The sequence below is a fragment of the Barbus barbus genome, assembly GCF_936440315.1.
Source record: "Barbus barbus genome assembly, chromosome: 43".
Classification (NCBI taxonomy): Eukaryota; Metazoa; Chordata; class Actinopteri; order Cypriniformes; family Cyprinidae; genus Barbus; species Barbus barbus.
The window spans coordinates 26,055,218-26,068,628 of NC_136721.1; the positions used below are offsets into that span (position 1 = coordinate 26,055,218).

General features: G+C 37.8%; 1 protein-coding gene across 1 annotated transcript; it reads left to right on the forward strand.

The window, feature by feature from the left end:
- Nucleotides 1–3,274: 3,274 nt before the first annotated feature.
- rad23b (RAD23 homolog B, nucleotide excision repair protein) lies at nucleotides 3,275–13,411 on the forward strand. The gene is made up of 10 exons (XM_079405717.1): nucleotides 3,275–3,496; nucleotides 6,106–6,187; nucleotides 6,432–6,511; nucleotides 8,192–8,385; nucleotides 8,938–8,984; nucleotides 9,082–9,209; nucleotides 10,413–10,551; nucleotides 10,633–10,760; nucleotides 11,807–11,962; nucleotides 12,633–13,411. The coding sequence occupies exons 1-10, from the start codon at nucleotides 3,431–3,433 to the stop codon at nucleotides 12,744–12,746; spliced, it is 1,134 nt and encodes a 377-aa protein (XP_079261843.1). The 5' UTR covers nucleotides 3,275–3,430; the 3' UTR covers nucleotides 12,747–13,411.

Consider the following 13,411-nt stretch of genomic DNA (forward strand, 5'->3'; position numbering starts at 1 on the left):
GACAAATCCAAATTCTGCTGTAAAGCAGCTCTAAAAGCACAAGTGTCATTTTTCCGATTTTGTAGATTTTTAAAAAAGATATATTTTAAAAGTGTATATATATATATATATATAGAGAGAGATATATAAATGGCCAAAAATTATATATATATATATATATATATATACAGTATATATATGTGTGTATGTGTGTTTACAGAAATATATTTTTTGTAGATTTTTTAAATATATATATATTTTAAAAGTATATATATATTAAAACATTTCAAATTACAATATAACAATATTGCAATATTAAAATATGTAACAGAAATTAAACATTAACATCATTATGAATCTAGTTTTGATCTTTAGGCTTCTGCATTTGTATTGCATTTATCTTAATCTAGGCTATACTGTATAACTGGAAATGTATTTATTGCCCCTAAAATACAGTTTGGTATATGAAGGTTGAATCTGAAAATATTTTCGATTTCAAAAATATGTTCCATTGAGCTTTATTGTTTACGACATATTTTTATCATATGTTTAAAATATACCTTGACCAGAAAACAAAAGTTGTAATGTTTGCTCTGTCATTGTGAAGCTCTGGGTTATTGGTGGTGTTTAGCTATTTTCAAATGAAGCTAGTGAATCAAATGATAAAAGGCACACATTTTCCATCTAAATCACACAAAAAGAGGAAACCAAAGATGCAGCACACACATCACATGTATTAAGTTTCCTGTTAGTTGCAATTGTTCAATTTAATATTAATAATAATAATAATTTAATGTTCATTTATGAGACACCTCATTTGTAGCTTGTACCTGCGATTGTTGATCAGTTAGTACACCAAGAAAAAATGAAAAAGGTACTAGTAATTTTCCAGGACATATCCATTTTCCATTATAACCCTGTCACCCAAAATACATTATTATTTTCCTAACAAATCTAAATGAACATATATAAAATATATTTTTGCTGAGATGCAGTGACACAATGTTGCGCTGTGATTATGACATCATTTAGCAACAAATCAACCTTCCTTTAGCAACTTCCCCTGAAAATGAGCTGGCAGCGCTGATGGGACTGCCCTGGTAATACAGGATAAATACATAAGAACAGAGTAAATCTGTGCTGTGTGGCAGCTGGTGTCTCGTGTTGGGCTCAGATGACTCCCAGTGATTCTGCATCTGTTGTGTTTCCAGCTCGAGGATGCCAGCTACACCGGATCATTCATGCTTAGTTCAGTGTTTGGAGAAGAGTTGGGAGGTTAACCCATGCAGCGTTTATTCCAGTGAACCAGTCCCATTCCAGTGAACCAGTCCCATTCCAGTGAACCAGTCCCATTCCAGTGAACCAGTCCCATTCCAGTGAACCAGTCCTATTCCAGTGAACCAGTCCCATTCCAGTGAACCAGTCCTATTCCAATGAACCAGTCCCATTCCAGTGAACCAGTCCCATTCCAGTGAACCAGTCCCATTCCAGTGAACCAGTCCTATTCCAGTAAACCAGTCCCATTCCAGTGAACCAGTCCCATTCCAATGAACCAGTCCCATTCCAGTGAACCAGTCCCATTCCAGTGAACCAGTCCCATTCCAGTGAACCAGTCCCATTCCAATGAACCAGTCCCATTCCAGTGAACCAGTCCCATTCCAGTGAACCAGTCCTATTCCAGTGAACCAGTCCCATTCCAATGAACCAGTCCCATTCCAGTGAACCAGTCCCATTCCAGTGAACCAGTCCCATTCCAGTGAACCAGTCCTATTCCAATGAACCAGTCCCATTCCAGTGAACCAGTCCTATTCCAGTGAACCAGTCCCATTCCAGTGAACCAGTCCTATTCCAGTGAACCAGTCCTATTCCAGTGAACCAGTCCCATTCCAGTGAACCAGTCCCATTCCAGTGAACCAGTCCCATTCCAGTGAACCAGTCCCATTCCAGTGAACCAGTCCCATTCCAGTGAACCAGTCCCATTCCAGTGAACCAGTTCTATTCCAATGAACCAGTCCTATTCCAGTGAACCAGTCCCATTCCAGTGAACCAGTCCCATTCCAGTGAACCAGTCCTATTCCAGTGAACCAGTCCCATTCCAATGAACCAGTCCCATTCCAGTGAACCAGTCCCATTCCAATGAACCAGTCCCATTCCAGTGAACCAGTCCCATTCCAGTGAACCAGTCCCATTCCAGTGAACCAGTCCCATTCCAATGAACCAGTCCCATTCCAGTGAACCAGTCCCATTCCAGTGAACCAGTCCCATTCCAGTGAACCAGTCCCATTCCAATGAACCAGTCCCATTCCAGTGAACCAGTCCCATTCCAATGAACCAGTCCCATTCCAGTGAACCAGTCCCATTCCAGTGAACCAGTCCCATTCCAGTGAACCAGTCCCATTCCAGTGAACCAGTCCCATTCCAGTGAACCAGTCCCATTCCAGTGATACCATGCATCCACTTAAAAAATAACGTTAAGTTTTTTATCACCGTGATGCCAGAGAAAACATTTGTGGATCCCCAAAGAACATTTTAGTGAACAGTTCTTAAAAATACACTTTCTTAACGTGATTTTAATAACATTTTCCACTATTAATAACCTTTTGTCCAGTGAAAAGATCCCATGGATGTTAAAAGTTCTTCATAGAACCAACAATGAACCTATATTTTTAACTATATTTTTAGATAAAAATGCCATTAAAGGCATGTGCAAAGCTGTATTTTTATTTATTTATTTATTTAACCTATGCTTTGCAAATAATTTAACCAAATTACTAAAACAATTTGCTTTTTAAATGTAGTATAGACCTTAGTCATGTTAGTTTTAATTTAATTTTATTTTTTTGGATGTATAAACAATAAACTTCAACAATTAAATACAACATTGGATGACATTATAAATACAGAAATAACATAGGAAGACCATAAAGAAAAAAGAAAATAAATAAGTAAATAAAACAAAGTACAGAGGTAGTAAATCAAATTAGGTAGCATTCAGCAGATCATTATACAGTTTCACAACTTTGACACTTTTTTTGGTGTTAATATTTTTAATGTTATACTCAGGTAGTTAAAGTCACACAGAAAATTTGAAAATTATGTAATTTGAGTATAATGTTGTAGAAAATTTATATTTATGAATGTAATATTTTCCCAATTGTTTCCTAATTTCTTTCATTCTTAATTTCTCTTCATACTTTCTCCTGAATCAGATTGTGCTTTCACGGAAAAGCAACAAAAACACAATTTCCCATCAGCACTCTCGCTCACGCTTGACGTGACGCAAACGCGTCGGTGCGCGGCGCATGCGCAGTGCGGCGTAAGGGGGACGTGCCGTCGAGTGTTTATGCGCGTAATGGCGGCGGACAGGCTGTGATGAGCCACGGCGAAAAAACGCAGCCAGCGATCCAGCCCTCGGTCAGTTTCCACAGCGGCGACACGGAAGAACGCGAAAATGCAGATCACGCTGAAAACCCTCCAGCAGCAGACGTTTAAGATCGACATCGACGCGGAGGAGACGGTGAGAGACGAGCGCTCGAGGGCAGCGCGCGCTGCTAGCGGCTAACAGCTAACAGCTTTCTGTCAGCGATGTCAAAAAAACACACGAAAACTCCAGTCAAACCACTCAAATACACCGTAATTACGCTGTAACTTACAAAGACTAGTTGCTGTTTGCACTTGGCGCTGTTTAAGGAGTTCTGTGAGCGGTTTAGCATTAGCATGTTAGCTGCTCATAAAATGAGTTTTTATTTTTACCGAAACAGGATCAAAGTGATCTAAATGGGACATAAAAGTAGTGCAGGCACTCCAAAATCACCATAAGAGTCATTTAAGCATCATCCTGAGTTTTTAGTCGTGTCACACGGACAGTTAAAGAGTAATTTGTGTTTTAGCAAGTCATGCTGTGGCGTTATAAAGGTTTTAACGCGTGAGTGTGTGTGTGTGTGTGAGAGAGAGAGAGAGAGAGTGTGTGTGTGTGTGTCAGAGAGAGAGTGTGTGTGTGTGTGTCAGAGAGAGAGGTGTACATGAACAAGTATTAAACGTGTGTATGTGTCTCTGCTCCGTGATTCGTGTGATTCCAGAATAACTGAGCGGTTTAATTGAACACACGAGGGCTAAACATGTCTAAAAGAGCTTCGCTGATGGATTGATTGTCATTAATTCAGTGCTTCAGACACTTCATGTGTTCACCAGGCTGCTTTAAAGCGTCTGTTAGATGTGCAGAACACAGTTGATGAGCTTCACAGTGGCTCTGAGTGATATGACCGTGCTATCAGAGATACTTCTGCTGTTTGCTCTCATGTGTTTATCTCAATCTGCTGCTTGTCTTTGTGTTTTTCTCTGTTAGTTAGTAAAGATAACCTTCACTGCAAACTGATGATGCACATGTTAGTCTATTAGGGTGGATGTTTGGGGTATTAAAGGGAGTTTTCACCTACAAATGAAAGTAGGTAAATAATGACAGCTTTTCTTAGCTTGCAGTTTCTGGTTCCCATTGACTTTCATACATTAGTATTTTTTCCCGTGCTATTGATGTCAATGGAGACCGGAAACTGTTTGGTTACCAACATTAGTACCAACACTACCTGCCGGTTTGTTGAACAGTAAGATTTTTAATGATTTTAAATGCATTTATTTCATCCAAAATACAGCAAAACAGTAATATTGTGAAATATATTTACCATTTAAAATAACTGTTGTAATAATAAACTGAATATGTGTTAAAGTGTAATGTATTTCTGTGATCAAAGCTGTATTTTCAGCATTACTCCAGTCTTCAGTCACATGATCTTCAGAAATCATAATGATATGCTGATTTGAAATCACATGAATAAATGCAATTTTAAAATGTATTCAAATAGAAAACCGTTATTTTAAAGTTTTACTGTTTTTGCTGTATTTCGGATCAAATGTAGGCTTGATGAGCAGAAGAGACTTCTTTATAAAAATAAAAAAAACATTAAAAATCTTACTGTTCAAAAACTTTTGACTGGTAGTGTATATCTTCATTTGTGTTTAACAGAAGAAAGAAACTCGTTCAGGTTTGGAGCGACTTCATGGTGAGTAAATGATGACAGAAGTGTGTTTTTGGGTGAGCTATTCCTGATAACTTTGATCGTTTACAGAAGAGTTTTTATTTTGACCAATCTGCCCCTAAAAAACTCTAAAAACCAGAATAAAAAACTCTAATCTGGGACAAACGACACATTTGTTAAATAAGACGTGATCCTCCTCGGATGAGGTGAAGTGTCAGCAGCGATGGGTCAAAGGTCAGCTAGACCTTTAGGAAGGAAGACACTCGGTGGGTTTATTCCACACTTCCTGTTTATCAGACCTTTTGGAACGGTTTATTTTAAAAAAATACTCTTTCTCAGGAAAGCAGCAAACAGTTTGACCAGCTTTCCATTTCTGGCTCCAGTCCGTAGTTTTTTGGAGTGCAAACAGATCCGGTCCAAACCACTTCCATATTTGCTTTGAGATCCGATTGATATTGAAGTTTTGTAAATGTTTCAGTCCACATGGTCAGATCAGATATTGGAGTAGTTGTTGTGTTGTTTGGGATGTCGACTAATGTCCTACTACACACTCATTTACAACAAACCCAGCACAAAAGCAGTCATGAGTAACACAGGTATATCTGTAGCAATAGCCTACAATACATTGTATGGATCACAATTATACATTTCTCTTTTATGACAAAAATCATTAGGATATTAAGATCATGTTACATGAAGATATTTAGTACATTTCCTACCGTAAATATATCAAAACTTCATTTTTGATTAGTAATATGCACTAAGAACTATATTTGAACAACTTTAAAGATGATTTTCTCAATATTTAGATTTTTTTGCACCCTCAGATTCCAGATTTTCAAATATTGTCCTATCATAACAAACCATACATCAATGGAAAGATTATTTATTCAGCTTGATGTATAAATCTGAATAATAAGAAAAGACCCTTATGGCTGGTTTTGTGCTCCAGGGTCATATGATCTGATGATGGTTTTACTGGTTTGCAGCAGTCGTGAGCTGGTTTTAGTGCTAAGCCGGACCACAGAAGAGTGCTTGTTTGCTCTCTTGGATCGGACTTTGATTTGTTTTCTCCTGCTCTTGTCTTTCACAGGTAAAGGCCTTAAAGGAAAAAATAGAGAATGAAAAGGGAAAAGATAACTTTCCGGTGGCGGGACAGAAGTTGATATATGCAGGTACGTCCTCAGCGTTCGATAAGCTGTGACTGTATGGCGTCTGTTTCCAGCTGATAAGGATGTGACCTGCGTAACGCACTTGATTTGTCATCATCTTATTCTGTGTTGTAATGCAGTGATAATGTAGTTATGAGCATCATTCTGACATTTGTTGATGAATGACTGACGGCTGTCAGATTCAGACGCGAGAGCTGCGGGCTGACGAATAACGGCTCGTTTATTTTAATCGTTTTGTCCCCTGCAGGCAAAATCCTGAACGATGACTCTGCTCTCAAGGAGTACAAGATAGATGAGAAGAACTTTGTGGTGGTTATGGTAGCAAAGGTGAGGCATTATCAGTCTTATCACCGCCTGCGTGTAATTGCTCCTCTGTGTGACTCTTGACGTCTAAAAAATTCTGAAATGTATTCAAGAGGAATTTTGTAAATGAGTGAAGTGAAAAGAAAAATCGCTTTGAGATTGAGACTATTTTTTATCTAAATCAAGCATCATATACTACTGCTTGTTGTAGGGCCCTATGAAATCTCTTATTTTCCCTTTTTTATTTTTTCTGTTCTGTTTTAATGGTTATATTCAATTTTAGTAATCAAAAAGCATGTGTAATAACAAACTACATTTTTTTAGTGCCCTATAAATTTTTTTTATTTTTTCCTAAAGTATGTTTTATTTTTCCCCAACTCCTTGTTTTGCGTTTTATTTTTCTGGATTCTGTTTTAATGGTTTAATTCCATTTTAGTAATCACAAAGTGTGTCTGATCGATTGAATTCATAAAACTTTGATTTAATTTTCCCAGATTCATGATTTAATGCACATGTATTAAATAAAATATTTTAATAATTAAATGAAATTAACAATTTAATCAATCTTTTAGAATGTAATCAAATAAAAATTGAGCAATTTCTTTTATTTTTGGCAAACAAAGTGCTTCACAACCAAGGTTTAAAATTAAAACATGGAAAATAAATCACCTTTTCAGGCGGCGTGCGAACACTGAACTGAATCCCCTTTTGAATCCTCTGAACAGACACATACAAGTAAAAATCTGAACAATCATTCTGGTAAACAGTGGGTTTTGTCTGAAGTGAACGAGTACAGCTGGGAAAGAAATCGGATGTGTATCATTATATTGGATCCGTGCATCCGCTCTTAAAGGGGCAGCGGCCTATAAATGCCTGCTGCTGTCATTAATGCTAATCAAACAACTAAATATTTTTGACACAGATTTATCTATATGTAATTTATACAGTGAGCAGTGTTATTTTATACTTAATTACATTTCTGTACCTGAATACTACCGACCTGATTTTATTTGTAACATTGTTATATTTATCTATGCTTGTCATTTGTGTGTTCTTATTTTACCGGCTGTTCTCGTCTCTTTAATCATGTTTGAGTTTTCTTAGGCTAGGAGTTTTTGCTGTATTAAATAAGTACTTAGCTTTGAGTAATGGAAAGCAAAGTTACATTGAATTTTTTATTAATTTTTTTCTTTTCAAAAGGTGAATAACCACCATCATGCCTTTACTTGTCAAACTAAATTGACTGTGAAGCATATTTTATTGGTTTGTACTGTTTTTAATGTAAATAGACAACGGTTTTATTCAGAGGCGTGTCTGATTTATTTAAAAATGTATCACCTGAATGTATTTTAGAAATTGTCTAGTGTGCATCTGAAATGTCTTTTATAAGTTTTTGTTAATTGTATACCTTGTATAATTTATTATCAGAGATCGCCATGAAAATAGCCTTGATGCTGGCATGGCGTTAAAAAGTGAATGAATAAATACTAAATAATAGTTTTTGTTTTTTTTACTGATCCGAAAAGCGATTTGATCTGTGGCTCAAAAACGGTAATATGATCCAAACCGTGAGATTTGAGCTTAACTCTTTGTGCTGGTGTGACAGTGACTGAACTCTGGATAGATGCAGAAGGTGATATGTTAGTGGGTTCGTGGATGTGATGTCAGTGTGAAGTTGTGAGTAATGTGATGTTTCTCCTGCAGCCGAAAGCGGCTCCTGCATCGGCCTCTTCATCTGCTTCCACAGCGGCCAGCGCCGCCTCCTCCAGCACTACAGCGACCCCGACCCCTTCTTCCACCCCAGCCGCAGAAAGCCCGTCTGAGAGCGCGACTGAAGAGGCCAAACCCGCCGAGGAGAAACCCTCCGATGCCGCTGAGCCCTCCTCTACACCCGCCAGGTAAACTCTAGGGATGTCACAATTCTCAATATAATACCAAACCTTTCAGTCTGACATCCACGGTTCTATTAGGGCCCTTTGAAATCCGTTTTATTGTTTTCCAAATTCTGTTTTAATTTTTCTGGACACCTTTTTACTTTTTAAAAGTTTAATACAAATTACATATTTGGGGCCCTATTTTATTTTTTCTCACCATATATTTTGTCACCAAATTCTTTTTTAGCATGTCTAATTATTTGAATGCATAAAAATCAGAAAGCCATCAGAAACGAACTGAAAACTGTGGTTAAAAAAAGGCAAGGAATGTATTGAACCGTGGGCTAACTCTATTGTTGCATCTCTAAAACATAATACACACCCAGACAAATGAGTGTCCATCTATAAACTCAATTACTGTTGCTAAACCGGTTAGTTTCAGTGGAGCTAAATAAATCTAGGGCAAATGTATGTAAAATAAATAAACAGAAGCATATTTCAGAATGTCATATTGGACATCTTTCCGCTGTGACCACCATTTCATATTAAGCTTATTGTTTTTTGGTTTTTTTGCAGTTCTTTACCAAATGCAAACATATTTGAAGAGGCGACGTCTGCGTTGGGTAAATTAGCATATTCACACATTCTCCATGTCAGTTTATGAATTCAGTAGTGATTTCTGCAGGATGAAGTGAGTTTGTGTGTGTTTTGTGTGTGCAGTGACGGGTCAGTCCTACGAGAACATGGTGACGGAGATCATGCTGATGGGATACGAGAGAGACAGAGTGGTGGCGGCACTGAGAGCCAGTTTCAACAATCCTGACCGCGCCGTCGAGTACCTGCTCACGGTGAGAGACTGACCGTCTGAATATAACACCACAAATCTTCTGTGTTGACATCTAAATCAGCGCATTACGCTGATTTAAGGCAAAACACCTCAGGTTAGTAGGTTAAAATGCTAACTAATAGACATCATTAGACTTTCAGCAATTGATTAATCACTGTATATTAAGACACAGTATATTAAAAATTTAATTGCGGATTTTCTGAAATGCTGTTTAAATATGCAAATGAGGCGTTGTCTAATTAATTATACATCTGGTTACAAACATTTCCAGAACAAAAATCTGAACGTTGAATGAAACCAGGTTCAAAAGTAATAATTTTGTTGACATTAGAGTTCAGAAAAATCAGAAAATGCTGTCAACTGACAGAAAACGTTCAGTTTGAACGAAATATGAGCAAACCTTCAGAATATTGAAAGGAATAAAACTGTAAAGTTTGGTGTTTGTAAAAGAGAAAACTCAAGATATGGATTGAGATTAAAATCTACAGACTCAAATAGATAGTGTAATAAAAATAAATGCTTAAGTGTGTATTTTGCATGCTTTCCTTCCACTAGTCTGAAAAAAGACATGTTATGAAAGTAAAATAGACAAAACTGACCAGCGCATGAGAAAACAATGTTTTTGCCTGTTGTGTCTTGCCATAAATTTGCAAAACACATCAATTGACGAATGTCAGTCATAGTGATGATCCTTCCACAGAAAGTGACCATTGTTTAGTTTGGCCTGAAATGCTCTTATTTAGGCTTCATTATACTTGCACTCTCTTATTTTAGTATGTGTCCTGTTCTTCTGTGCTGCAAATTAGGCATGCACCGAATGTTCGGCAAACAAAATTATAAGAATAAGCGTAAAGACCAAATAAATAGTCATTAACAACGATGTGACGTGATCAAATAGAGGTGCGCACTAATGCAGCAAACATGCCAGCAGTGTGGAAACACTTAAAACTGTCCGAGACAATCTGACAGCACGAGGAAAATCTGCGCTGAAACCGTATTATTCGTCAGCTGCTCAGTAACATTTGTATGATTTTTCAAAGGCATTTGACGTTGTGATACGTGCGACAAACATCATTTATAAACCTGCTGTTGTCAACAAAAAGAAGCACTGAAATCTGAGTTTCTGCCATAATAAAAGCTGAGAAAAAGCAAGAACTCAAAAATATTCATAAATTTTAGTATTGTAAATTTACTGTTGTTGTAGGGTATTCCTGCGGAGAGCGAGGGCAGTGTGGGAGGTGCTGACCCTGTGGTTCCTGTGGGAAGCCTCGCTCCTACTGTGTCCACAGGCCTCTCTTCACCGTCCAGCACCGCCCCGTCACAGCCCAGCACAGGATCAGGGAGTGAGCGGCACACGCTATACCGCATGCATCAGACGGTTCTGAATGATAGCACACTTCTCTGACTCTGTCCTGTGTGTGCAGCCAATCCTCTGGAGTTCCTGAGGAACCAGCCGCAGTTCCTGCAGATGAGACAGATCATCCAGCAGAACCCGTCTCTCCTACCAGCTCTACTACAGCAGATCGGCAGAGAGAACCCGCAGCTCCTGCAGGTACACACACACACTTACATTGAAACACAGATTTTACATTGAACGTTAAATGGTGATGAGGTGTGCAATATTGGCAAAATATCTACGTTTTCTGGGATTTTATCGATAATGATAATTAGATCATATTTTGCTGAGTGTGTTATTGTGCTGGTATCTACCGTGGACAGCTGACTCCTAAAGTTTTTGATATTCTTCATATTCTTTTGAGTCAAATTCTTACATTTAATCAGTGAATTAGAATAATAAGATATTTGGACTGTTACCAAGCAAATAAAATCAGTATCAACAAAATTTATGTTTGCAATGCAGAGGAAACACAGAAGCTGCGTCTGAAGTGGTGTTTAGATGCATTTACACAATGTTTAATGCAAGACATGAATGCATTTAACCTGCAATTACAAATACATAAATAATATTTTGAGATATTAATCATAAAAGGTTGAATAGATACTTTAAATGTGAAATTAAAACCGCCAGCAGGTGGCAGCAAGCCACTGTTAATAAGTGAGTCATTGTGATTGAACCGAATCATTTAAAGGGTTTATTGATTCATTCAGGAACCAAACACCATCATGTTGCTCAGAGACGTGAAACAGTGCTATGGCTGTTTGGAATTATTTTTATTGTCGAAATAGAGCAAAAACACAAAATATAGTGTCTAGAACGTAAGTCTCTTAATATTAACTTTAACTGTTTTTAAAAAATCAATATCACATTTGTAATCATAGTAATTTTTGGAGAAAATGGCACTCTGGGTGATATTGATTAACTATATGAAATGGTATAAATATATACATTTTCTGCCCCATGTCTAGATTTTGTGATCATTCTAAATGCGTTTTATTAGACTGAACCATGCAGTGAAAGAACGCACTTTAAAACAACAATTACGATATTATCGCAGACAATATGATATATCACACACCCCTACGGTGCTCTTGACTTGAACGTCTTCAAGTGTGATGCAGTGATTTCTGTTGACATCCTCACTGTCTCTCAGCAGATCAGAACTTATTCTTTCTTATTCTTTGTCTCATGTTTCACAGCAAATCAGCAGCCATCAGGAGCAGTTCATCCAGATGCTTAATGAGCCGGTGCAGGAGGCGGGGCAAGAAGGCGGTGGTGGAGGCGTGGCCGAGGCAGGAGGCGGGCAAATGAACTACATCCAGGTCACACCGCAGGAGAAAGAAGCTATTGAGAGGGTAAAACGCTTAACACATTTTCAGTTTAAGAACAGTTATTACAGGTGCCGCTATATTATTTGCCAACTCACTGTATCAAATACGTGCACATATAAAATTAAATGCCGTATGTCCTATAGTAGCACATGTAGAACTGCAAAACAGGATGCTCAAAATATGCAAATCATACATTAAATTTTGCTTAAATTTGATCAAACTGAATTTAAGACTTAAGTACTCTGTAACTGGGAAAACTGTAATGAGTGTTCAAGTAATGCATGAAAACATGACACCAGAGCCCTGTCCGTCTGACGTGTGTGTGTGTGTGTGTGTGTGTGTGTGTGTGTGTGTGTGTGTCTCAGGGAGAGTGCATAGAAATACTTGCAGTGTGCTTCAGTAACTATTCACAGTAATTAATGGCCACAACAAGCTGTTGATTTGCTCTTACTAGCCCAGAAATTCTGCTGCGTCCTCAACTCTAGTTTTTCTAACTTCTGAGGTCTGAGCCTTGAGATACTTTTTAAAGCCTGAATTTCAAGTTTAACTAATTAGACCGAGGCCCTTTAATTAGAGAGAGATACAGATGGAGGATCTGTCTGGCGAATGATCAAAGGTGTGCGAGTCTTCTCCCCAAACGGACACCAGGAGTCTTTCTGTGGTCTTATCTAACCTTTCTGTGTTTCTTCCTCAGCTAAAAGCCCTTGGATTCCCAGAAGGACTCGTTATACAGGCCTACTTTGCTTGTGAGAAGAATGAAAATTTGGCTGCAAACTTCCTTTTACAACAGAACTTTGATGATGATTAGAGGAGGAGTGGCACCCCGATCATTTTCCACCCTTGTTTTTTTTTTCTTTTTGAATGATCATTTTTGAGAAGAAAATCTATACAAATACACACACACACACTCTCACAAACACACAGGCTGTCATATTCGGTCTAAATTTTACACACTGGATGACATGAGCACGTCCGTCTGGAGATGAGCATTGTTTGTCTCCAGGGGCAGAAATCAGTAAAAACCTCTTTGCTTCATCTAACACTTGCCTGTGTGATACCTGTTTGTTTTTAATGCGTTCTTTATGACCAATAAAGAGCATTGTTTTCTCCATCGTTAGGACATGTTAGCAGGTTCAGGGGGTCGTGAAATGAGTTTTCCATGATATTGGGATATTTGGTTTAATCACATTATCAGTGTCCCTGTTCAGGCCGGTGTTTTTCTTCTGTTTCTTATCGCTCTCTTTCTCTCATTCAAGGTGACATTAATAGGGATCCCAAATACTGCAGTTTTAAATGACACTGAAGATTTTAAAGAAGCAAGTGGAGTTATGATAGATTGGTTTCTCTCTTTATGAGCTCTTGCTGAGGGTGTTCTGAGTGATACTGACACATGCAGCCCTTATACATTAAGAACCATTAAAAGCATATACTGTCATTTTTACAGGGAAATAAACGTTTTCAACGTAAATACAG